General features: G+C 45.5%; 1 protein-coding gene across 1 annotated transcript in view; it reads left to right on the top strand.

Moving 5' to 3' along the window:
• Positions 1–2,426: 2,426 nt before the first annotated feature.
• The window catches only part of LOC108634540 (mitogen-activated protein kinase kinase kinase 15-like), a gene marked incomplete at its 5' end in the record, with an annotated part of 28,968 nt that continues 3,903 nt past the window's right edge, over positions 2,427–27,491 (top strand). The window contains 11 exon segments of the mRNA XM_018044486.1: positions 2,427–2,514; positions 4,299–4,432; positions 6,416–6,543; positions 9,959–10,089; positions 10,277–10,382; positions 22,662–22,819; positions 23,716–23,899; positions 24,471–24,630; positions 25,071–25,245; positions 25,915–26,100; positions 26,704–26,809. Coding sequence (XP_017899975.1) covers positions 2,427–2,514; positions 4,299–4,432; positions 6,416–6,543; positions 9,959–10,089; positions 10,277–10,382; positions 22,662–22,819; positions 23,716–23,899; positions 24,471–24,630; positions 25,071–25,245; positions 25,915–26,100; positions 26,704–26,809 — 1,556 coding nt within the window.

Here is a 27,491-nt window from a genome sequence, read left to right as displayed (position 1 = left end):
TGTATACACGATCATGTCATCTGCAGAGAGCGATAGTTAGGAGTTCTTCCTTTCCAACCTGGATGCCTTTCTTTCTTTTTCTTGCCAAATTGTCCCAACTAGACTCTCTGGTATAATGTTGGGTAGAAGTGGTGAGAGAAGACATCCTTGACTTGTTCCTGAACTTAGGAGGAAAGCATATAGTCTTTCACCATTAAGCATGATATTACTGGTACGTTTTCCATAGGTAACCTTTATCAGGTTGAGGAAGATTCCTTTATTCACAGTTTGTCTCTGAGAGCTTGCATCATGTAATTTGAGAACGTTTTAATTGAGTGTGTCTCAGATAGTCATTATCACAACATATTTAGAAATCAGACAAAATATCAACCCAGAGAACGCTTGGGTCACAATTTTCAACTTAGAGTTGGAAAATGCTGTCAAATGTCATGTACAACATCCTTTTACTACAGAGTTTAGCTTTCTGACACTCATTCTGTCCTCAGTGCCTTTTCTTGCCATGTGTTTAAATTAGTTTTTAATTGAGATGTCACGTACATACAAGTGAAGTGCATACAGTGTGGTAAATGTATCAGCACCCCAGCAGGTGCTCCATGCCCCTTCCTAGTCATTAAACCCATTCCCAGTGGTAATTATTTTGATTTCTATCATCAATAGTTAGTTTTGCCTGTTCTTAAACTTCAAATAAATAGAATCATAAAGTAGGTACTCTTATTTCTCACTTCTTTCTCTATGATTTCAGCCATGTTGTAAGTATTAGTTCATCTTTTTTTTCACTTTATAGTATTCCACTGTGGATATATGTGAGTTTATCTGTTCTAGCAAACATGTGAATTATTTCCAGTTACGAGCCATTATCATCAAAACTGCTGCGAACACCCTTGTGCGTGCCTTTCAGTGAACATATTCGTTGATTTCTGTACAGTATGTACTTAGGAATGGAGTTATTAGATTATAGGGGAGGTTTATATTCAGCTTTGGTAGATACTGCCAGTACTTTTCCAAAGTGGTCATATCAATTTATACTGCCACCAGTTACGTATGAGGGTTCCAGTTGTTCCATGTTCTCAACATTTGACCCTGTTTTTTCAATGTTATTGTGTTGAGTGCATACCATATGTTTCCTAAGAAGCCTGACTTATCACGTTTCCCAGCTTTCAAAGTTTAGAAGAAGTGGAGATGGGATGTGTTAGAGAAGAACATTTTAATGTTTTGTAGAAATTCCCTTAAAGTCTGCAATATTCTTCCGTGCTACCCTAAGAGAGAATACTGAATACAGACCTTCTGAGGCAAGTCATTTGTATGCAAAGAAACAACTGCACAAGTTTAGGGAGTGGCTGATGTGCCTCAGCCAGCATTTGTGAGGAAGATCTATGGATTAGAGTTGATATTAAGCTTAGTCTACATGAAGAGAACGATGAGGTTGTCTTATGCATTTCCTTCTCACCCTCCCCTTATGCAGGACCTTATTTGTCACTAAGAGCTAGAGTATTGGCAACTTGGGAGGTGATGGTCCCACTATCCTTCGTACTCATTCTGAGTCACTCAGTTGTGTCATAATTCTTTTGTGACCCCATGGACTAAAGCCTACCAGGTTCCTCTGTCCATGGATTTCCTAGGCAAGAATACTAGAGTGGGTTGCCATTTCCTTCTCCAGGGGACTTCCCTGACCCAAGGATCAAACCCGTGCCTCCTGTTTAGCAGACAGATTCTTTATTACTGAGCCACCTGGCAAGCCCGCTGCCCCCACCCCCCACCAGCAATATCCTCAGCACTGATTAAATTACCCATGAAACACTGGTCTCGGGCCAGACTTGAAGAATGATATAGCACAGGGATACCTTTGAGGAATTACCAGTTAATGAAATTATTTATTAACAAGTACTAGGGGAAACATTGAGGGCACAAGAAGGAAAGACTTACAGGGAGAAGATAGAATTATGTGTTGGGTTGGCCAGAAAGTTTCTTCCAGTTTTTTTTTTTTTTTTCCATAAGATGCTACGGAAAAGCCTGAACAAATTGTTTGGCCAACCCAATACCTAATTTAATGGGCAGTTATGCACAAAAGAGACTAATTCTAAGCAGTCTGTTAATGGGACCCCCATAAAAGAAGTCTTAGTTCAATATAAGTGAGGCATTTCTCATCGAGTTCAGTGAAGGATGGGTTGCCTTGTGAGGTAATGAGTTCTCTGACACTGGGGGTATTCAAGTATCAATGAGCCACCCAGTTGGTGGGGATGCATATCATATGGGTATTTAAACTAGATTAGATAGCCACGTTAGAAAAGTACCATGTCAGTTCAAGGGGTGGAGTGATTGCTCTGTAACTTGTAGTTTATAATCACAGTTTAATGTAATAAGGATAAGTTTGAGGTAAGGAATAGGAATGATCATAGTTAACAGCATCTTTGTGATTGGTGTTCTAGGTTTTGCTCTTTGGTCAAAGAGATGATAGCCAATGGAGTGGGCAGCACAGTGGAGCTGGAGGGAGAGACTGATGGGGATACCTTAGAGGTGAGTCGCAGAAGACCTGGAACATGGAAAAAGTTATTTATTGTGCTTTTGAAACTTAAAAAAAAAGTCCCATTTTTTTGTGTGAAAGTTCTTTGTGTGTATTTTTAAGTAATCATTTATGAACAAGCTAGCAACCACTATTCATGACTGTCAGAGATTAAATTTAATGCATCTCTATAGAAAAACCTCATTACTTTGGGACCCCGTCAACCAGAATGTGTAAGAAAAATCTGACATGGACTAGACTAAAATTCCCTTTGGTGTACAACTGACAGAAAAGCTTTTTCTATGCTAATTAATATTTGTAAAACCACAAGAGCAATAGTTGGACGACTAGAAGCAGACTTTTTCATTTATGTCTGAAATGACTTTAGTTATATCTACTGCATATATTAAATATAATGATATTGATGTTCAGAAATTAATGCTAATTTCTTAATATTAAGAAAATAATATTCAGAAAGGATCATTGTAAGCTTTTTTTGGACAGTATAGTGATGGTTCACAGATACAACACCACTACACATGTGTTTAAATCTTGCATAATATGTCAGACTTACCACTAATTCAGATCCATGTAATTTAGTGAGTTTTAATTATACTTTCAAGTGAGCTGAAATTAGTTCTTTGAGGTTTCTTTCAGAAAATATCAAAGGGATTCATTTTCATAATTGAGTCAGGTACTCGAATTCTTAGCTTAGAATCAAAGTTAGTTGTAAAAATGAACTGAGTGATGCCCTTTGAAGGTAACAAATGTAGGGGCAGAGGAAGGTGGGAGATAAAAGCCTGTTATGAATGTCTGGTTGTCTGGCTGATGTCTGGTTAAATCAGACAGTGATGGGACCCACTGGTAATTATAATTGTTGTGCGCATCCCTAGATGTGGGTGGGAAGGGACACATATGCATGTCCCATGCACTTCTGTAAGGAGGCATGGTGGGACATAGAAAATAACAGAAAGGATGCCTGACTACTTCTGCTTTAAATAAATATTGCTCAGCCTGGAGTTCCATTTGTTTTTATCACTGAGAAGAACGAACTGGAATGAAGCTGTACAATTTTTTGTTACTTTATTTCTTTGGCCGCACCACATGGCATGTGGGATCTTGGTTCCCCAACCAGGGATTGAATCCATGCCCCCGGCAGTGGAAGCACGGAGCCCTAACCACTGGACCACCAGGGAAGTCCCACAGGTTTTTGATGATAAGATTGGGGGAATAAAAGAGCAATACTAATGACAGGTGGAATTTTGCAGTATGTGTTTAGTGCTAGATCTGTACCTCTAAAAGTAGGGGTGGGGCAGCATGTGTACTTTGTATGAAATCAGTTTTATTTGCCTTCAGTTCTCTTCTGGGCTATATAGTAAGTGGTTGCTTTCCTGACAAGTTGATAGACATCATGTAGGAAGGCACCTGTCTGTGGTACTCAACATGATTAGGCGCATGTTTATTTTGTCTTTTTAAAAAAATTTAAATAATTTTTTCTTGGAGTATCGTTGCTTAGAAGTATTTTTAAAATTGCAGCATTAAAGTGGAGAGAGATCTCCAACAGGTCAGCCCACCAAGTTACAAATGAGCTATAGTTTTAAATTTCTTATATTTCATTTCATTAAACCATATTATGAATACATGAGTAACTCAGAACTCTACTCCTTCAAAGTAATTAATAATTAAAAATACTTAAGAAATGTAACCTGCCTGGTACTCAAATAATGTTATTTGTAACTTTTTTTTGAATTGCAGGACAGTGTGTGGGCTTTTTTATCTCATTACTTTTTTTCTATAGTATGAGTACGACCATGATGAGAAAGGTGAGAGAGTGGTGCTGGGGAAGGGCACGTATGGAGTCGTGTACGCTGGCAGAGATCTGAGCAATCAAGTGCGAATAGCCATCAAAGAAATTCCAGAGAGAGACAGCAGGCAAGTCAGTCGGGCCTTCGCAGCTGCCACCCCCATACCCCAGGTCCCATGTGCCCCACTGATGGTGCAGAGGAGGGAGTAAGGGTGAAAGCTTTCTGTCATCAAGAAGTTATAAGATTTTTCTCATAAGGGTGATCTGCTTTTATGCTCTGCATGTTGTAAATGGATCAAGAAAATGGAACAACTTCACTTACAGGCATGTGGATTGCAGAGTCACATTTTAAAAGAGGACTGTAGATTTTTTCCCACCCATCAGGTAGAAATGAACATTTTTACATTGATATTTGTTTGCCAATATTTTTAAATGTGACTCAGTGCCTTACTTCCCATTGTAACAATTTTAAATGGCTATGATGTTTTCAGGTGTATCATTGCAGAAAACGTGGTAAAAAGAAATTTGGTTTTTTGCAATACAGACTTTTTTTTACAGTACCCTGCCTTTCAACCTCACCCATAGATTTTAGAGTATTTTTTTTAACCACCAGTACTAGCAATTTGTTTCTCATACATTTTTTAGAGTGTTAACTAAATGTTTATTCCATTTAAAATTCATACACCTCCTAATTCTAAACAAGAATGTGTTGACTGTCAAATGTTTTTGTAGAGAAGCAACATACACAGTAATGACCATGGTATGAGAAATGGCAGCTCCCTGCTCCGCAGACATGCTCTGACCATGTCCGCAATGTTGCCTTCAGTGATGAACGCTGATGGATATGTGCAAACATCCCTACATCCAGGGGCTCAGTAAATTATTCGGGATAGAGTAGAAGTGATTTCTAGCTGCTGTAGAACCCTTCATTGGGCTTCTCTGGTGGCTCGATGGTAAAGAATCCACCTGCAATGCAGGAAACTCGGGTTTGATCCCTGGGTCAGGAAGATCCCCTGGAGGAGGAAATGGCAACCCACTCCAGTATTCTTGCCTGGAGAATCCATGAACAGAGGAGCCTGGCGGGCTACAGTCCATGGGGTCATAAAAAGTCGGACATGACTGAGCAACTAAATGACAACAAGGCCCTTCATCATTTATTCTTTTATTTATGCACGTGTTCATCCATTCCTTTTTGATGGGATTAAGCATTATGATATTTGAATTATAAGCCAGGATCTGAAATGAACTCGTCCACCTTCTAAGGCTAAGAAGGTTAAATGACTTCTCCAAGGACATGAAGAAACAAGACTGGAATCCAGTGTCGTGAATTCCTTGTCCAGTATTCTGTCTCTTATTTTCACAATGGATGGGGTATTGCAGTTGTTTGTTGGGAGAAGCTGCTGGCATGAACAAGTTGTCTGCTGTGACTTGACTGTAAGATGTAGGGCACTGGGGGGCTCTTGGGATGAGGCAGACAGTTTTAAAGATGTAGTCTGACCTGGGTTTGAAGGTCCTTGTGTGCCATGTTAAGCAGTATGGTTTCGGTTGAATATTTATTTATGTATCTGGCTGCACTGGATCTTTGTTGGGGCCTGTGGGGTCCTGTGCGCTGTGGCTTTGGATGTAGCATGTGGGCTCCAGAGAGCACAGGTTCAACAGTTGCAGCCTGTGGGCCCAGTTGCCCCGCAGCATGCGGGATCCTAGTTTCCTGACCAGGGGTCAAACCCACGTTCCCTGCATGGGACGGCAGATTCTCAACCACTAGACCATGAGGGAAGTCCCCAGCACTGAAGTCTTTATGTGGACTTTGTGAAGGGAAGTAATAAGATGAGGTGTGTATTTTAGGGAGGAGGATTGTGGCAGCTGGAGGAGAACAGACCAAAGAGGCCAGAGGCTGAGGCTGGGAGGGCTGTTAGGTGACTATTGCTGGAGTGAGTTTGCAGAGTAAGACTAGAACAGATGGGAAGCCAAGTAGTCTCCTGGGAGCCTGGGGAGAGAACATTCCCGGAAAGAAGAGATGGCTGGCAGCAGAGCAGGTACTGGCAGGACACGATGTGGACCCCAAGCCCCAGGGAGCTGGCAGGTGACGCTGGCTTTGTTTTTGCTCCCAGGTACTCCCAGCCTCTGCACGAGGAGATCGCCCTTCACAAGTACCTCAAGCACCGCAACATTGTTCAATACCTAGGCTCCGTGTCCGAGGATGGCTACATCAAGATATTTATGGAGCAGGTGCCTGGGGGTGAGTGCTTGCTGGTCTTCTGGTCTCACACTGTGAAAATCACTGACAAAAATACAACATGAGCACCGTTATCCATCCTGCCATTAAAAAATGACAGATGTGTTAGGTGTGGGAGGGCTTTTGTTTCCCAGAGGAGTCAGATGCAGATTTTGCAATGTCACATAAACAGTCCAGCCCTGATCTGGTAGTTCAGTCATCAAATATTCATTGAGGATCTGCTGCATGCCAGCCGCTGGGCCAAGCACTAGAGACATAGAAATGAATAAAGCATAGTCTCTGGCCTTGAGGCCTTCACAGTCTAGGAGTTGAAATATGCTTTGGAGGAGAGGGAACAGAGGTGTTTTGAATGACATTGCAAAATAACATGTTGACTGTAAAAGTGAACAGCAGTGCTTGATCCACAAAGTCCCTGAAAACTGGCAGTAGTATGTGGGTTAGGAGTCCCACCCATCTGGAGCCCACTGTCTAGTTTCAGTTGGTCCTTCCATCTGCAAGCTGTGTGACCTCAATTTTCTGTGAATAAACTTTAAAATTAGAGTGTTAATGCTGCTGCTGCTGCTGCTGCTGCTAAGTCACTTCAGTCGTGTCCAACTCTGTGCGACCCCATAGATGGCAGCCCACCAGGCTCCCCCATCCCTGGGATTCTCCAGGCAAGAACACTGAAGTGGGTTGCCATTTCCTTCTCCAGTGCATGAAAGTGAAAAGTGAAAGTGAAGTCGCTCAGTCATGTTCGACTATTCGTGACCCCATGGACTGCAGCCTGCCAGGCTCCTCTGCCCATGGGGTTTTCCAGGCAAGAGTACTGGAGTGGGCTGCCATTGCCTTCAATAAGTACTATAATAATTGGAGTAGTAGAAATTACGGGAGTCATGACACTATCTCAGTGTTGGATTGGGTAAATGAGGTAATGGATATAAGGCTCTCAAAATGGTACCAGGCAGAGAACAAGGACTCAGTAAGTGCTCATTTTAAGAAAATAATGATAAAATTAATAATAATCTAAAAACCTTGAAATCTGTATTCCATCGTTCATTCAACCCATAGTTATTAAGAGCCTGCTATTACATTAAAAGCCTAGTTATCTTAAGAGCCAGGCAGTTCAGTTCAGTCACACAGTCATGTCTGACTCTTTGCGACCCCATAGACTGCAGCACGCCAGGCCTCCCTGTCTATCACCAATTCCCAGAGTTTACTCAAACTCATGTCCATTGAGTCGGTGATGCCATCCAGCCATCTCATCCTCTGTCATCCCCTTCTCCTCCTGCCTTCAATCTTTCCCAGCATCAGGGTCTTTTCAAATGAATCAGTTCTTCACATCAGGTGACCAAAGTATTAGAATTTCAGCTTCAGCATCAGTCATGCCAATGAATATTCAGGACTGATTTCCTTTAGGATGGACTGGTTGGATCTCCTTGCAGTCCAAGGGACTCTCAAGAGTCTTCTCTGACACTATAGTTCAAAAGCATCAATTCTTTGGTGCTCAGCTTTCTTTATAGTCCAACTCTCACATCCATACATGACCACTGGAAAAACCATAGCTTTGACTAGATGGACCTTTGTTGGCGAAGTAATGTCTCTGCTTTTGAATATGCTGTCTAGGTTGGTCATCACTTTTCTTCCAAGGAAGAAGTGTCTTTTAATTTCATGGCTTCAGTCACCATCTGCAGTGATTTTGGAGCCCCAGAAATAAAGTCTGACACTGTTTCCATTGTTTCCCCATCTATTTGCCATGGAGTGATGGGACCGAATGCTATGATCTTAGTTTTCTGAATGTTGAGCTTTAAGCCAACTTTTTCACTCTCCTCTTTCACTGTCATCAAGAGGCTCTTTAGTTCCTCTTCACTTTCTGCCGTAAGGGTGGTGTCATCTGCATATCTGAGGTTATTGATATTTCTCCCAGCAATCTTGATTCCAGCTTGTGCTTCTTCCAGCCCAGTGTTTCTCATGATGTACTCTACATATAAGTTAAACAAGCAGGGTGACAGTATATAGCCTTGACATACTCCTTTCCCAATTTGGAGCCAGTCTGTTGTTCCATGTCCAGTTCTAACTGTTGCTTCTTGACCTGCATACAGATTTCTCAGGAGGCAGGTCAGGTGGTCTGGTATTCCCATCTCTTTCAGAATTTTCCACAGTTTGTTGTGATCCACACAGTCAAAGGCTTTGGCATAATCAGTAAAGCAGAAGTAAATGTTTTTCTGAAACTCTCTTGCTTTTTTGATGATCCAGTGGATGTTGGCAATTTGATCTCTGGTTCCTCTGCCTTTTCTAAATCCAGCTTGAACATCAGAACAAGACCCAATTTTCCCCTCAGTCAGTCTCTCCCATCAGGAAGCTTCCATAAGCCTCATACCCTTTTCCATCAGAGGGCAGACAGAGTGAAAACCACAATCACAGGAAAATAACCAATCTGATCACATGGGCCACAGCCTTGTCTGTCTCAATGAAACTATGAGCCATACCATTTAGGGCCACCCAGGATGGACGGGTCATGTGGAGAGTTCTGACAAAACTTGGTCCACTGGGGAAGGGAATGGCAAACCACTTCAGTATTCTTGTCTTGAGAACCCCATGAACAGTATGAAAAGGCTAGATTTTGAGGGTTACATTTAGGATGAAGTGCAGTCTCTTCTTCCCTCAAGCTGCTCATAGCCTAAGCAGAGAATCTGAATTGGTATTCCAGGTATAAGATCTGAGGATAATTACAGAGTTGGAGATAGATGTGTACCCCCTTCTGCAGATGGAGAAACTGAGGCATAGCACCACACTGTGTAAGGGAGACTAGCTGATGCCAAGGGCCTGGGCAGTGAGCTCAGAAACACAGGGTCAGCAGGCGGTGAAGGGAGGTTTTCTTCTGGCCTCAAGGTTCAGTGTTTCGTAGTGTAATAGGGGTGTAATATTAAGACAGTCCTGCCCCTGGGACCTGGCCTTGGGAGCTTCTCACATTGAGCACCGAGAACCCCAGCCTCCTGTGATCCCAGTCCCAGTCTCCTTCAGGGGCCCTTCACTCTGCTCCTGTCCACCTCTGATTTCAGGGTGAGATGCTGGTGCAGGACCTACAGTGTTAGGCCAGCCCTCCAAGTTCAGAGAGCACTGCCACGGTCTCTTCCAGACTCCCTGCAGCTGAACAGAGCTAAGCTCCAAGGTGGCCTGGCTGAGTTTCAGGGGTCACCAGGGGTTCCTTCCTACCCTCCACCTCTGGTCAGCCTCATGGGCCAGGTCTCATCCAGTCCCTTCTCTGCTTGCACATCTGGGAAACAGGCCATAAAGACGGAAGAAAGACTGTGCATTTAGGCCAGATACAGTGATGTGGGCACAAGTGCTTCCATCATTTTAGAAACAGCACATTTTATTTCCCTGAACCACAATACTTGAATCTTCATCACCTTAAGGAGCTTTTTGCTGTGTCTGCCAGGAAGCCTTTCAGCTCTTCTGCGATCAAAGTGGGGGCCGATGAAGGAGCCCACCATCAAATTCTACACCAGGCAGATCCTGGAAGGCCTCAAATACCTGCATGAAAACCAGATTGTGCACAGAGACATCAAGGTACTTGCTTGTCTGAGCCTCTGGGGTGTCGCTTTGCATCTCAGATCATGGGAGCTGTCAGAGGGGGTGGATTGAGCAGAATCTAGTCTTCCTAGAGATGCACGGCCCTTGGTTAAGACCCAAGTTAGTTTTACATGAGTTTGTTGAACTCTGTCTTTAAGCATTTGATGTTCTTCCTTTTCCAAAGGGTGATAACGTTCTGGTGAACACCTATAGTGGAGTGGTGAAGATCTCCGATTTCGGCACCTCAAAACGTCTTGCAGGAGTGAATCCGTGTACGGAGACTTTTGCTGGTAAGCAGAACAAAGCTTGCTAGGGGGTGGCCATCCTGGAGTCAGGCTGCTGGAGCTGCAGTCCATTGGGAGTTACTCACCGAACACCTGAGTGCAACTGGTAATTGAGGTGGACTGTGTATTGTCCCCAACTTCAGAGTGTTTGAGTTCTGTCAGGATAACAAGCTCAGCCAGTTGCATCAACCAGGTTGCCTTACTTTCCTCTTTGTCTTCCAAGGTTGAATAGGTGTAGCACTCTGCTTGAGGTTTTCCAACAAAATGGTGGCATCTCTTTTAAGTCAATAGCACATTATTCAGAATCGTGAGTGATTCTGAGTAACAGTGCCCTTCAGACAACTTACCAGGACATCTTATTGGTCCTTCATAAAACTGGCCTGTTAGTTTAGGGAATTCTGGCACCTCGTGCATTGATATGATGATTTTTCCAAGGGCAATTGATTCTTATGGGGAATATGGTATTCTTAGCAGATTTGAACACTTATGTTTTCTTTGCTGTGTGTCAGTGATAGAATCAATTATGTGTTGCGAGGAACTGGATTCAAAGAGTGGTATAAACCTGTGAGCTAGCTTTCCATTTATTCAACCAGTGAGTAGAATGATGCTCGAAAGCTGCCTATGGCTTTTTGTTATTCCCACTTAAAAGCAAAACAGAAACTTTTATCCTTGGAAAGAAGTACTGATTTTGAATAAGTAAAGGTTTATGGTCCCCAAAGGTGTAATGAAAGGATCACAAAGCTCTTGTTTGATGGAATTATGAAAGAGCACTTACAATATTATTAGTTCAGTTCAATCGCTCAGTCATGTCTGACTCTTTGCGACCCCATGGACTGCAGCACGCCAGGCTTCCCTGTTCATCACCAACTCCCAGAGCTTGCTCAAACTCATGTCCATCGAGTTGGTGATGCCATCCAACCATCTCATCCTCTGTCAATATTATACAATATTAAAGCTCCAGTATAAGCTATGAACGGCAGATGACTGTGTTCTATCCCTATAACACCAAACTGTAGAGTAGACAGACTTTGCCTTAGTTTGGGTGAATAATGTCTAGCTTCGACAGACTTTTCTTTAACAAGAGAGTTGTTGTGTGTCAGCCACTGGACGCCCACAGTGGAGATTCATTCTCTATCTGAAGAGAACTTTTACGCATCAGAAGTGACTTCTCAGTTGTAACACCAGGGGAGGTACATGCACCTCAAAATGGGGAACTTTTGAAGACCCCACCAGAATCTCCCAAGAAGTGTATTGAATTTTCATTCATTTTTTTCTGATAATTATACTTACATATGTATATGTATGTGTATATATATGTATATTGACATGTATATATCAGTGAGTATGTATGTATGCATGTATGACTGGCATATTTTTTTTTACTAGTCTAATGACTTTTTTTTCCCCTTTTCTTTGGAAGCCACCAGTTAGCTTGGTAACATATAGCAAGAGGGCTCTGATAGGGCCAGAAGTTATTCAAAGACTTGAAACCCCCAACAATTTATCTCGTAATTACCATCCCCAAGGAGGAAAAAAATTCATAAAGAAAACACATGTATAATTCATTATAGCATATCACATTTTCCCAAGTAATTGGCTTGAGGCAGGAATTTTGCATTGCAAAATAATGCAGGGGTGTTTGGGGGATAATAAAGAAGGGGTCTCATTTGGGGTAGGAAATTCCCCTGCATATAATTGCTCTTTGCAAAACAGAGCAGTTCTGTAAAGGAATCTCAACGGCCTGGTGCCACAGTCCAGTTGGGTGCAGAGGGACGTGGTGAGGCATTTCTGTGCAAATGCCCAGAAGTTTTCAGAGCCTGGAAGGAGGGACAGAGGTTTCACACGACCTTATGTCCTGAAGTTCTCCCCTCCGGTGTTCCTCTGAAGGCTTTTTGCCGTAGCTATAAACCAGCTATAACAGGAGGAAGGGCCGTTATGACCAGGGTCAGCCCCCTTCACTTTTGGTTTTGCAACAGTTTTATTGAGGTTTAACTCACATATCATAAATGTACCCATTAAAAGTGCACATTTCGATGGTTTCTGGTAAATTTTCCAAGTTGTACAGCCATTGCTGCAAAGCAATTTTTGAGCATTGCCATCTCCCCCAAAACGGTGCCACCTTACAGTCAACCCCAGCCCACCACTGATCTATTCTGTCTTTGTTTATGTAAATGTTCCCACTCTGGAGATTTCTTATAAACAGAAAGATACCCTATGCGGTCCCTTCTGCCCAGCTTCTTATGCTTCACAGAATCTTTCTGATGTTCACCTGTGCTGTAGCTGTATCGGTATTTCATTCCTTTTCTGGCTGAATAGTATTCCATCATATGGATAAGACTGCATTTTGGTTTGGTTTGGTTTGATTTGTGGCTGCATTGGATCTTCCTTGCAGCAGGCTTTCTTTAGTTTTGACATGCAGGCTTCTCTTGTGGCAGCACTCGGGCTATAAAGTATGTGGGCTCAGTAGTTGCAGCACATGGGATCTTAGTTCCCTGATCAGGGATCAAACCTACATTCCCTGCATTGGCAGATGGATTCTTAACCACTGGGACCACCCAGGAAGTCCCTAGACCACCTTTTGTTTATCCATCTACCAGTTAATGGCCATTAGATTGTTTCCACTTTCTGGCTGTTGTGAACAATACTGCTGTGAACATTCAGATAGAAACCTCTGTGTGGAGATGCAGTTTCATTCCTCTCTGCTGGATACCCAGGAGTGGAACTTAGGACCGGAAGTCTCTCCTGATCTCTGGCTGTGAACAGCCTCGGTTCAAAGTCTGGCTCAACCACTTGCTAGCTCTGTGAGTTTGGACATGTTACTTAACCTCTCTGTGTCTCAAGTTTCTTCATAAGTAGAACAGAGATGCTCATAATACTTACCTCAGAGGGATTTTATGTGGATTAAATTTATTGATACTGGAATGAAGCACTTTAACCACTGCCTGGCTCATAGCAAGTGAGGCTGAAGTCTGCATTAATGAAATAAATGCTCATTTACACTTAGAGCTGGCAGGAGCCTTTGAGAGAATCAGGTTTATGCGCATAACTAACGTATTGAACCTGTTGGACTCAAAAGAGGTTAATTTTAATGTTTGTCTCCCATGGTCCCTTATATCCCGGGCCTTTCCCGTGACTTTTCCAGCTGCCCTTAGCTAACAGAAAGAAGGGCCTAATGACCCTTGGAGAAGCAAACGCAGTCCGAATCCATTCACTGGAAGGGTTCTGGCTGATACCCAGGCATGTCTTGTTTGATTGTGCTTTGCTTGGCTGCACTTCACAGATACTGCGCTTGTTTGTTTGTTGTTAACAAATTGAAGGTTTGTGGCAACTTTGCATCGTTAGATGACGGTGAGCATCTTTTGGTGATAGAGGATTATTTAATTAAGTCTGTACATTGTTTTGTTAGATATGATGCTTTGTTGTTGCTGTTTAGTCGCTCAGTCACGTCTGACTCTTTGAGACCTCATGGATCATAGCCCGCCAGGCTTCTCTGTCCATGGGATTCTCCAGGCAAGAATACTGCAGTGGGTTGTCATTTCCTTCTCCAGGGGATCTTCCCGACCTATGGATCAAGCCTGTGTCTCCTGCATTGAGACTGCAGGAGATAAACTGCAGGCGGGTTTATCTATCACTGAGCCATCAGGGAAGCCCCTGATATAATGCAACTGCACATTTAATCGACTATAGTATATGTGAGCATAACTTTTCCATGTGCTCAGAAGGCAAAAAGCTCCTGTGACTCACCGTATTGAGATACTCACTTGATTGTGGTAGTCTGGATTCGAACCTGCAGGATCTCAGAGTCTGCCTGTGCTCATCCACACACTGGTCCCCATGCAAAGGGCGGACTCCTCGCCCCTGTCCCTGCTGGTCCGTGGCAGGGCCGCAGGGATCGGGGTATTGGCCTTGACTCCGTCCCTCACCTCCTTTCCTTAGTGGCTGTGAGCAGGAGAAAGGGACAGGGAACGTTTTCACTTGATGGGCACTATTCTAAGTGGCCTCCTGTGCTCTGGGCCTGGCTGATGGTCGTTGCTAACTCTTTGCTGCTGGCTCCCTCTAAATGTAACTCCAGAGTCCTCAGCAGGGGCCTGTCCTTCAGCTGACTGTCCCCTGTCCCCTCACCCTGATCTGATACCCTGCACCATATAACTACCTCTCTGTCTTTTTCTACTGAGGGAAGCAGGCCCTGGAAAGGCTGTCTTTGAGCAGGATTCCCTTTAAAAAGACCCTCCAGTGATATGTCTACAAGGAGTTCTACATCTGGTGTCCAGGCTTTATGTGCCTTTTACCTGCTGTTAAGAGGGTGTGGTGATCTCCCCCAACCATATGGTCCCCTCTCTGCTGCTGTCAGCTGCTTTTGCTCCCATGGAAACTAGTCCTCTGTGTGGTGTCTTTGCTGGAGACACATACATATGGGACTCTGAGTGGGCCCCATGAGGAGCCCTCACAGGATCTGGGTGTGGAGGATGTGGCAGCCCCTCCCTCCAGGCCCATCCCTGGGGCAGGACAACTGGGTAACCCTGGAAAGGGTCGTACTGGAAACTGGAAAGCTGCACCTTACTTCTCTTTTCGCTACTTCATTAAGTTTTGAAACTTTGGGCTCTAACACTGTCCAGGGGCCTCTAGAAGATGCTGACACATGTGGCCTCCTTTCAGGTGCACTCATCTTGAGTGGATGTTGAGTTGCTTGAGTCGCCATGGCCCCACACCCTTCTGGAGACAGCCCTTCCCCACTCATGTAATGGGACAGCGTAGACCTCCCAGCACCACTGTCTCCAAAAAAGTCACTTTCACCCCACCATCCCCACCCCCAGAAGAAGGTTTCTGTGGGTCCCCTGGTCACCTTCTTTTGCACCCATGTAGGTACCTGAAGGATCACAGGAAACTCCCTAAGAGAGCCAGATGTTAGGTGAGCAAAATTTCCAGGATTGCTCCATTCATTTGCCCCACCATGGCATCTTCACTTGGTTTTCTCCACAAAAGCCAGCCTGTAGTACAGCTCATGTACGCCCACAACATGCATGCTGTCTGAAGATGGTCCCTTGACTCTTAGAAATAGTTATGTGAATCCATCTCTGTGTCACTGCTGGCGTGACTCAGTGGTTCCCTATGAACACAGTAATAAGTAAAACAGGGCACCCAGGTTTCTATTACTGCCTTAGGCCTTCCAGTTATATGAGAAGAAGTCACATTATGGCTTTGAAAATTCTTGCATCAGCTGCTCTGACTCAGGCAGCGTTCTCTTCGCTTGTGCTTCTGGATCCATTACTTTGATCAGCAGTGTCATGGTGTGTAGCTCTACATTTGAAGACCAAAGACCTGGGCTCCAGCTTGAATAATTTCCCTAGCTTCTCTGAGCCTCAGTTTCCTCATATATAAAATGAGAATAACAGTACATCATACCTCTTCTGAGCGTCCTTAATGGAGTTGTGAGAGTCAGATGGCCAATGCTATGTGGAGATGCTTTGTAGCATGCTGTTGAGTGCTAACTGGAAGTCAGATGTTGTGGCCAGAGCCTCCAAGATGGCCTCTAGTCATCCTTACCTCCTGGTATTCACAGCCTATTATTCCCCTCCCCTTGATCACTGCCTGGACTTAGTGACTTGCTTCTAATGAATAGATTAGAATAGGGTGGTGGTGTGTGATCTGGATGCTAGGTCAGAAAAGGCAGTGTGGCATTTCTCTTGCTTTCTGTTGGATTATACACTCTGGGGGAAACTATATTTTAATCCACCCTATGAAGGATCCCAATGGTGAGAAACCAAAGCCTCTTCCCAACCCTCACTTGAGCTTGGAAGTAGATCCTCGAGCCTTCAGATAACTTCAGATGACTGCAGCTCCAGCCAAAACTTTGGCTGCAGCCTAATGAAGGACCCTGGGCCAGATCTACCCAGCCTAGTTGTTCATAGATTCAAATCCTTAGAAACTGTGTGAGATCATAACTGTTGTTTTAAACTGCTAACCTTTGGGGTAGTTTATTTTTTTTCTAGCATGCGATATGTGTTTTTTTGGAGTATAATTGATTTACAATGTTGTGTTAGTTTCAAGTATACAGCAAAGTGAATCAGTTTTACATATACATATATCCACTCTTTTCTTTGGATTCTTTCCCCATATAGACTATTAAAGAGTAATGAGTAGAGTTCCCTGTGCTGTACAGAAGGTCCTTATTAGTTATTTATTTTGTATATCAGTTCAGTTCAGTAGCTCAGTCGTGTCCAACTCTTTGCAACCCCATGAATGGCAGCACACCAGGCCTCCCTGTCCATCACCAACTCCCGGAGTTAACTCAGACTCATGTCCATTGAGTCAGTGATGCCATCCAGCCATCTCATCCTCCGCCCCTTCTCCTGCCCCCAATCCCTCCCAGCATCAGGGTCTGCTGGGCTGGAAGAAGCACAAGCTGGAATCAAGATTGCTGGGAGAAATATCAATAACCTCAGATATGCAGATGACACCACCCTTATGGCAGAAAGTGAAGAGGAACTAAAAAGCCTCTTGATGAAAGTGAAAGAGGAGAGTGAAAAAGTTGGCTTAAAGCTCAACATTCAGAAAACGAAGATCATGGCATCTGGCCCCATCACTTCATGGCAAATAGATGGGGAAACAGTGGAAACAGTGGCTGACTTTATTTTCTTGGGCTCCAAAATCACTGCAGATGGTGATTGCAGCCATAAAATTAAAAGACGCTTACTCCTTAGAAGGAAAGTTATGAGCAACCTAGATAGCATATTCAAAAGCAGAGACATTACTTTGCCAGCAAAGGTCCGTCTAGTCAAGGCTATGGTTTTTCCAGTGGTCATGTATGGATGTGAGGGTTGGACTGTGAAGAAAGCTGAGTGCCGAAGAATTGATGCTTTTAAACTGTGGTGTTGGAGAAGACTCTTGAGGGTCCCTTGGACTGCAAGGAGATCCAACCAGTCCATCCTAAAGGAGATCAGTCCTGGGTGTTGTTTGGACAGACTGATGCTAAAGCTGAAACTCCAATACTTTGGCCACCTCATGCAAAGAGTTGACTCGTTGGAAAAGCCCCTGATTTTGTATATAGTAATGTATATATGTCAATCCCAATCTCCAAATTTATCCCTCCCCGCCTTCCCCCTGGTAATCATAAGTTTGTTTTCTACTTCTGTTTTGTAAATAAGTTCATTTGCACCTCTTTTTTTAATTCCACATGTAAGTGATATCATATGATACTTGTCTTTCTCTGACTTACTTCACTCAGTATGACAATCTCTGGGTCCATCCATGTTGCTGCAAATGGCATTATTTCATTCTTTATATGGCTGAGTAATATTCCACTGTGTGTATGTAACACATCTGCTTTATCCATTCCTCTGTTGATGGACATTTAGCTTGCTTCCATGTCTTGGCTATTGTAAATAGCTCTGCGATGAACATTGGGGTGCATATATCTTTTTGAATTATGGTTGTCTTTGGGTATATGCCCTGGAGTGGGATTGCTGGATCATATGGTAGTTCTATTTAGTTTTTAAGGAACCTCCATACTGTTCTCCATAGTGACTGCACCGATTTACATTCCCAAAAAAGTGTGGGAGGGTTCCCTTTTCTCCACATCCTCTCCAGCATTTATTGTTTGTAGATTTTTTGATTATGGTCGTTCTGCCTGGCATGAGGTGATGCCTCATTGTAGTTTTGATTTGCATTTCTCTGATAGTTAGTGAAGTTGAGCCTTTTCATGTGCCTTTTGACCATCCACATGACTTCTTTGGTGAAATGTCTGTTTGAATCTTCTGTCCATTTTTAATAGGTTTTTTTTTTTAATTGAGCTGTATGAGCTGTTTGCATATTTTGGAGATTAATCCTTTGCCAGTTGCTTTGTTTGCAAATATTTTCTCCCATTCTGAGGGTTGTCTTTTTGTTCATGGTATCCTTTGCTGTGCAAAAGTTTTTGAGTGCAATTTGTTTGTTTTTATTTTCAGTACTCTAGGAGGTGAATCAAGAATGATTTTGCTACAATTTATGTTAAAGAGTCTTCTGGCTATTTTCCTCTAAGAGTTTGATAGTGTCCAGCCTTACATTTATGTCTGTAATCCATTTTGAGTTTTTTTTGTGTGTGTGTACATGGTGTTAGGGAGTATTCTAATTTCATTCTTTTACACATAGCTGTCCAGTTTTCCCAGCACCACTTATTGAAGAGGCTGTCTTTTCTCCATTGTATATTCTTGCCTCCTTTGTCAAAGATAAGGTGACCATAGGTGCATGGGTTTATCTCTGGACTTTCTATCTTGTTCCATTGGTCTATATTTCTGTTTTTGTGCCAGTACCATACTGTCTCTATTGCTGTAGCTTTGTACTATACTTGAAGGCAGGGGGTCTGATTTCTCCAGCTCTGTTTTTCTTTGGGGTAGTTTAGTATATAGCAATAAATAACTGATATGGATGTCATTGTGAAGTCCCTGCCTTTAGAAACAGTGATGTTCACTGTGGTTCCATATAATGAAAATCTCCAAATTTAGCATGAAGCAGACTAATCCTCCAATTGTGAAGCCATTATACTAAGGACAGTTGTTTAGTTGAGGTTAACAAGCCATTGCAGTTTGGTTTATTACTATTTTCTACTGCTTCATAAGTTGCTAAGTTTATTCTTTTGCTCTTTTAAGAATTAACTTTTAGCGATTGTGTTAGTCAGGACCCAGGCAGGAAAATTGAAATCACCACAGTTATTTTGGGGCTTCCCAAGTGGTGCTGATGGTAAAGAATGTGCCTGCCCATACAAGAGATGCAAGTTCGATCCTTGTGTTGGGAAGATCCCCTGGAGTAGGAAATGCCAACCGACTCCAGTATTCTTGCCTGGAGAATCCCATGGACAGAGGAGCCTGGCAGGATACAGTCCATGGGGTTTCAAAGAGTTGGACACAACAGCACAGATGTGCACATGAAGTTTACAGAGAGAATTTAGTTGAAAGAACTGTTTACTGATAATCAGAAAGCAGCCTCCATCCCTGGGGCTTGAGGGAACAGAGAGGAGAGGAGAATTCAAAGCTTTCCATCAGGGGTGCTAACTGGGCTGTAGCACATAATTCTGAAGGGACGAGATGAGGCTGGTTCTGAAAGTATGGAGGGACAAGAAAAAGCTGGTAATGAGCCAACCACTGCTACTGCAACCAGCTGAGGGTCCAGAGGGAAACTTGCTAACCTCTCCTTCCTGTCACTTGCGCACAGGCGCCCAAGTGGCCAGGGAGCAGCAGGCGGAGCAGAAATGTGGTTTGCACAGTCCCAGACCCAGTGTAGCAGAGCTGAGAGATAACAGCTTGATAAACAGCACAGCGGCATGGTTCTCCTAAGTTAATGAATTACTGGTCAGTTAGAAGGCACATCGCCTGTGGAGGCCTCGCTCTGTGTTGTTCACTGTAGTAGGAGCTTGTAGGGGATGTTGTGTCACTGGAGGCTCCCTTCCTGGGGCTCTGAGGTTTCCTAACACTGCAGCCACTGCTATAAGCCTCCATCTTGCCCAACCCTGCTGCCAACTGAACACTTCCCCACCAGACTTTCAGCTCAGGAGACCAAAGCCATCATTTTTGCCCTGCTAATCTCTTGCACTCACTGATACAGCCCAATTTATGTTTAACTTTAAATCAGGAAGAATCAAATACAATCTAAAAAAAATTCTTTTAATTTACATTTATTTCTTCAGTCTCAGCAGCCACATTTCAAGAGCTCAACAGTCATATGTGGCTAGTGGCGACCATCTTGAACGGCACAGAATAGACCATTTCCATTATTGAAGAACATTCTATTGGTCAGAGCTGTCCTAGAGCCTTTAAAATGCTTACAGGAAAGAAAAATGCTGATAAGACATTGGATGTTCAAGAGGAAGATGTAGTAGGTGGCATCTCCAAACTTACTTTAACCAATGAGCCCTTTGATTTCATTGATCAAGACTCAGGAAACCTATTTTGGTTGTGTGACTATTTTTTAATTGGAGGATAATTGTTTTACAATGTTGTCTTAGTTTCTGCTGTGCAACTTGAATCAGCTCTGTGTATACATATATCCCCTCCCTCTCGGACCTCCCTCCCACCTGCATCCCACCCCTCTAGGTCATCACAGAGCACCAGGCTTAACCCCCTGTATACCAGCTTCCCACTAGCTGTCTGTTTTACACATGGTAGTTTATATATGGCAGTTCTAATCTCGTAACTCATCCCACCCTCCCTTTCCCACCCTGTGTCCATATTTGCTTCCTCTGCATCTGCATCTCCATTCCTGCCCTGCAAATAGCTTCATCCGTACCATTGTTTTCTAAATTCCACCATAGTTAGTGTTAGTCACTTAATCATGTTCGACTCTGTGACCCCATGAACTGTAGCCCACCAGGCTCCTCGCTCCATGGAATTCTCCAGGCAAGAATACTGGAGTGGCCTGCCATTCCTTTCTCCAGGGGATCTTCCCAATCCAGGAATTGAACCCAGGTCTCCTGCGTTGCAAGCAGATTCTTTACCATCTGAGCCACTAGGGAAGCCGCATACATGTGTTAATATATGATATTTGTTGTTCTCTGTCTGGCTTACTCTACTTAGTATGGTCATCTGTAGGTGCATCCATGTTGCTGCAAATTATATTATTTCATTCTTTTTATTGGCTGAGTAATACTCCACTGTATAGATGTAGCACATCTTCTTATCCATTCCTCTGTTGATGGACATCTGGGTTGCTTCCATGTCCTGGCTACTGTAAATAGTGGTGCAGTGAGCATTGGGGTGTACATGTATCGTTTTGCATTATGGTTTTCTCAGGGTATATGCCAGGAGTGGGATTGCTGGGTCATATGGTTGTGATCCTGAGGCAGGCACTGGAGTTTCTTGGTACGTTGATGTTCTCGATTCACCCTTTGGCCAATATCACCTCCAAGTTGGCTGTTTATTGTAAATGTCTTTGCCAGCACACAGCATCTGCTGCTGCTTCCACATTCCCCTCTCCTCTCCTCAGGATTAGTTTCAAGGAAAAGCAAAGATTTTACTCTTAGAGCCCTTGATTGACCTCGCTGCCCCATCTCTCCGACAAGCCCTTCTCTTTCCTGATCCTTGCTTTCCCTGTGGTAGCCTCTGGTGGCTCGTGATCCACAGGAGAAAGTTCAAAGCCAGCGGTTTCAGAGCACACACAGCGCACCATGCGGGCTGCACCCAGGCAGCTGCCACCTTCATGCTTCCTACTCCCTCCCCCTGGCCTGTGTCAGACAGAGCTCCTGGGTTCACTGTGTGCTTTCCACCCATGCACGGGCTTTGGCTCGAGCCCTTCCCCATGCCTGAAAGTCCTCCTGCTTTGGCCACTTGGCCAAGCCTCATGGCAGGAATCTACTTCACTGGCAGCCGCAGCCAGCACCTGTTTGGCTCGGCCACTGTGTTCTGGCCAGGTCATACTTTCCCCACCTACTGCCAGCCAGTGACCAAGCACAGTGGAGGTACTAGAACCAATGTGGCGCTCTTCCAGTGGGCACCTTTGGGTCAGGGCCGCCTGGGCAGCCTGGCTAAGCTGTCTCAGAGCTCTTCTGCCATCAGAGACTGCGCCCCCCACCTTTTATCCTTCACTCACCTTCTCCCAGGAAGTCATGTCTAATTCTGACTTGGTATTTATTCTCAGACACCCAAACTGACACAGCTAGAGCTTCCCTTGACTCAAACCAGGCAGAATCAGGCACTTCTCCCTGTGTTCTCAGCGCCTTCTGTGTATACTTGTTAATCTCTGTGTGCGCTCAGTCATGTCCGACTCTTTGCAACCCCATGGTCTGTAGCCCATCAGGCTCCTCTGTGCATGGAATTTTCCAGGCAAGAATACTGGAGTGGGTTGCCATTTCCTCCTCCAGGGGATTTTCCTGACCCAGAGGTCGAACCGTGTCTCCTGCATTGTAGGCAGATTCTTTACCACTGCGCCACCTGGGAAGCACTGACTATGTCCTCCATCACACTGCCGCCCTGCTCAGCACACCATCATCATGCCTGTCTCCTCCTCTAGACAGGTCTGGCCCCGTGGGTCTCACATTCCGATCCCTCTGTCTTTGTGGCGTTCTCACATGTGTTGACTGAATTGGATCAGGCTCATTTATCCCTCAAAGGGCTTGAGCAATCCTCTCTCAATGTGACTAGTGTTAAAGGCACCCTGCATGTCTCTAGTCCAAGAAAAGATGCAGCAACAGTTACGCATGAGATCAGACCCCATCTGTCATTAACAGGAGAATGAAGCTCACACACTTGTTTACTAATGGTACATTTTGTTTTTGAACAACACGGTGCCCACCATCTTTGTTGTCTTTTTTCCCAATAGGCACGCTGCAGTACATGGCACCGGAGATCATCGACCAAGGCCCTCGTGGGTACGGCGCCCCCGCTGACATCTGGTCCCTGGGCTGCACCATCATTGAGATGGCCACCAGCAAGCCTCCGTTCCATGAGCTCGGTGAGCCACAGGCAGTGATGTTCAAGGTAAGACATGTTGGGTGACTTAGGTTGCTGGTGTTGGAGAGAGAGAATTCAAATCAAAAACCTCCTCCCAATGCAGAAACCTCTCCACAAAGGTGGACAAGAAAGAAAATAGGTTTTTTTCTTTTCTCTCTCCCTTCTCTCTCTGCCTCTGCCAGTATCTTACTATCTCAACTAGGAATCAAACCTGTGACCCCTGCATTGGGAACCAAAGTCCAAACCACTACACCACCTAGCAACTCCCAAACCTTTAGCTTCTCTTCCCTCCTTACTGTGAGAAATTACTATCAGTTTACAGACGTATAATATACAACCTACCAGTGAATGTTGGTAATTGGATCTCTGGTTTATCTGCCTTTTCTTAACCCAGCTTGGACATCCGGAAGTTCTTGGTTCACATAATGCCGAAGCCTAGCATGCGAGATTTTAAGCATGACCTTACTAGCATGGGAGACGAGTGCAATTGCCCAGTGCTTAGAACATTCTTTGGTACTGCCTTTCTTGGGATGAGGATTGACCTTTATATTTGCCCTTACTTAGGGTTTTCTTAGGGTTTAACTCATCAGAAATTAAATTATTAAATGTCTGTGAAAGGTGTGAGGTACTCATCTAAATGTATCTGTTTCCATATGGAGAGCACATTTATTGAAAAGTTCATCATTTTGCCTTCTGAACTACTGTTTTCTATGTATCATATAAGATGATTGCATTTCTACCTCAGCGTATTAATAAGGGTCATATACGACAGACCTACAGCAAACATCATACTCAGTGGTATTCCAGAGGCCAGTCGGCACGGCCGTTGCTGGAATCCGGCATCAGCCCTCTGGGATGGCAGACACTGGGGTTGTGTGGCTCTTGTGTGCACCTGCGTGGGCCTCACTGTGCCTTCAATGCAGGTGGGGATGTTTAAGATCCACCCAGAGATTCCGGAAACCCTCTCAGCTGAAGCCAGAGCCTGCCTCTTATCCTGTTTTGAGCCTGACCCCCACAAACGTGTGACCGCTGCAGGCCTGCTCCAAGAGGGCTTCTTCAGGCAGGTGCACAAGGGCAAGAAGAACCGGATTGCTTTCAAGCCGGCAGGTGAGGTCTCCCTGGACAGAGTAGTGGGGGCACAGTAGGGGTGTGGTTGTCCAAACCCAGGGAATGACTGTCCCTCAGAGTCCTGCGAGTGTCACAGGGAGCCCCGTAGGTGACACTGAGGTAGCGTCTCCTCCATTCAGCCTGGCTTTCAGGGCTCTGCTTGGGAGGAAGGAGAGAGGCGCCCCAGCTGGGGTTCTGTCTTCCCCAAGTGCAAGGCCCAGGGCTTCACGTTTGGAGCCCGGCCTCTCACCCTGTGCTGCTCCCGACTTTGATTAAAGGGTGTCTGTTGTTCTGGGCCAGTAAGTCCTGCTGGACACTGACAGAAGAGCAGCCTTGCTGTGGATGGGGTCAGAGGCCAGCTCAGCCTCTTGCACCTGGAGAGCCATTGGCTGTTAGAAATGCAGTCTTAGGCCCATCCCGTCTCCACAGAAGCAGAGCCTCCCTCTACCCAGGACCCCTGGGTGATCACTGGCGCCCCCAGTTAGAGCAGCACAGGCTTAGGCCTCCCGGTGGGTCGCCTGGCCCTAGGAGCTGCTCGTGCTCACTCTGCCCTCCCGGCTGCCCCCGACAGAGGGTCCCCGGGGCACCGTGCTGACCCTGCCCCCATCCGGAGAGCTGCCGGGCAGCAGCAGCAGCGAGCATGGCTCCGTCTCCCCAGACTCCGACGCCCAGCCTGACACGTTCTTCGAGAAGTCCCGCCTGCCGGTGCAGCGGCTCAGCCACCTGCTCAGGTACAGCCGCTCCGCAGCCCTTGGGCACAAAGTGCGTCCTGCGTAAACCGGAGTCTTCCTGTCTGCATGATCAGAAGGGTGGCCGGGCGGCCACTGACATTGCGAGCGAGCGGGCGATGTGGTCGCTTACTGTCCCTTCCCCTCCTCCTCCTCTCCCCCCATTTCCTCCTCCTCCCCATCCCTCCTTATCCTCACCCTGTTACCCCTCCTTCCCCCTTCCTTCTTCCCCTTCTATCCTCCTCTCCCCCGAAACCCTGGTGGTCTGGGGATTAGGAAAAACGCTAGTCTCGCCTCCTGCAGTTTCATCTTCCCGAGGCTGGGGACACGAAGGATCATCTCTCAGCCCCTCCCCCACGGTGCCCCCCTCCCCCCGCCCCCCCCCCTCGCACAGAGACCGCGCCCCTGGGAAGCGGAGGACTGTCACGTGCGTTTGTCCGCAGTGTTCCCGATGAGAGTTCGGCCTTGGAGGACCGGAGCGCAGCCTCGTCCCCGGAAGACAGGGACCAGGGCCTTTTCCTGCTGCGAAAGGACAGTGAGCGCCGTGCCATCCTCTACAAAATCCTCTGGGAGGAGCAGAATCAGGTGGCTTCCAACCTGCAGGAGTGCGTAGCCCAGGTACAGGCTGGGCGTGGGGGCTGCAATCCCACCCCCTCCGCCCGAGGCAGGGTCCCAGGAGAGGCCCAAATGGGCCTGCCACCCCCGAACATTTGCAGTTACAATAATCACCATAAGTATTTCCCAACGTCCTCTTTTCCAACCAAAGAGAATACAAAAAAGACTCCACTGAAACCTGAATTTGCCAAATACTGAGGTGAAACCAGGCCCTGATGGGGCCGTGCTGCCCCCTGGTGGAAAACAGGCCACATGGCAGCACAAAGCCCAGTTAATCCCCAGCTGCAGTTGGCCTCTGAGGAAGAAAGGCTGTGGATGGAAATGTGACTTTTAACTCATTTTGGATGGGATGAGGTCCTTTTAGTAAGAGGCCACTGCTCTCTATGAACTGTGCCTTCTGACAAGGCCCGTTGGTGGTGGAGGGTGGTTGACAAGGGGTCAAACAGGATGGCAGCCCATTCCTCCAGGGAGGGGAGGGGGCCTCGTAAACCTCTAACAGGAAGCATATGGAGGCAGTTCCAGGACCAGAGACGCTATCTCAGCTGGGGGTTCCCCACTTCCATAAGCTAGTGGACAGTGTGGTTCATCTAGGTGCCCACAGTACTTCTTGGATGCCCCCCACCCCAATTTACTCAGTGACTTGATTTTTTTGGTTGGGGGCTTGGTGATCAGAGTTCAGAAGAGTTGCATCTCTCAGTCGGCCACATCAAGCAAATCATTGCGATCCTGAGAGACTTCATCCGCTGCCCAGAGCACAGGGTGATGGCATCCACAATATCAAAGCTCAAGGTGGACCTGGACTTTGACAGCTCATCCATCAATCAGATTCACCTGGTACTGTTTGGATTTCAGGATGCTGTAAGTGTCCCATTTGGCCCTAAAAAACATGACAGAAGGTAGGACACCCCCCAAAGTGGCTCATAGCTGAGACCATGGAGTTTGATTACCATCTTCTCCCATAGTATCCATCTCTTCTCACCTGATTACACCTGAATCCCGAGTGCCAGCAGTTCTCTAAACACTGAATGTGTGTGTACATGAGACTGAGATCAAAGAGCAGAGTGTAGGATTTGGGGATGAGCAGTATCTGCCAGCTGAGTAGGTGTGTGGTTTAAGCTTATGTGTCTGCACACATAGGTGTGAGCTGCTCCAGGCCCAAGACCATGTCTGGCTTAGCTTTGTGTCTCAAGACCCCGCCACAGAGCCTGAGGTTTCACAGGTGCTCCACAAACATTTGCTGAATAAACAGAGAGGCCTGTGCAGTAGCTCCAATCGCTGTGCCTGCCCTCTCGACCCCAGTGTGACTTGGGATCAGCTTAGAGGACTCAGTCAGAAGAAACGTAAATCCACGGCAGCATGGTTAACACTTTTATCTCAGAGTAGAAGCAAATTTGAATTGGTAAGAACTCCTATTTCTGAAAAAATACAGTGGACCAGAAATCTGGATTTTTGTGATTACAGGTAAATAAAATCTTGAGGAACCACTTAATTAGGCCCCACTGGATGTTTGCAATGGACAACATCATCCGACGAGCAGTGCAGGCTGCGGTCACCATCCTCATCCCAGGTAAGGGCCCCTCTTTTTGGTCATGGTAAATTAGGCTATGGTGGGTATGGAAAAGGTCAGCCAGGTCCTCTGTGCTCACCAGTTGTTACTCTTCCTTTCCCATCGGGGCTATATACGTCCTTGGAATTAAGGAAAATGATGTCACAGACCCCTTTGGTGTCAGTATTTTGTGATTCCAAGCACACCTTCTGGTGCTATTTACATGTCCCCCACCCCAGCATAACTAAGGAGCACGCCGCAGGCTAACGATACACCCAGTGCACTGAGCCTCAGGGCCTGTACCCTTGTGTGCTCAGGACCACCTCCTAGTTGGCTGATGATTTAAATGGCTGTCTTCTCTCTCATCACGTGGTAACTACACAAATCTCTGGCTTTCATAGGCTCTAATTTTCAAATGTTAGAGCAGCTTAGTACCCAAGTTGATCTTCCTTCTGTGATGCCTCCTAGGAAGGGGGGCTCGGAGGCACTTCTGTTGACACTGCCGCTTCCTCTCTTTACTCTGCTCCCTCCCTGTCATCCTCTGCCTGCACTCAGCCCAGGCTCCACTTGTGGAAGTGGCTTGTTAAACCCCAGGACTTCATTACTCCCCTCTCCAAGCAGGGAACTGCAGAAAATACACAGGCCTGGGTGGAAGGCTGCTTGTCCCTTTTTACAACTGCCCTTGTCTAACTAACTTGGATCA

Source organism: Capra hircus, unplaced genomic scaffold (assembly GCF_001704415.2).
Source record: "Capra hircus breed San Clemente unplaced genomic scaffold, ASM170441v1, whole genome shotgun sequence".
Lineage (NCBI taxonomy): Eukaryota > Metazoa > Chordata > Mammalia > Artiodactyla > Bovidae > Capra > Capra hircus.
Note: the sequence above shows the minus strand (reverse complement) of the source record. Positions and strands in the feature narration are given on the sequence as shown.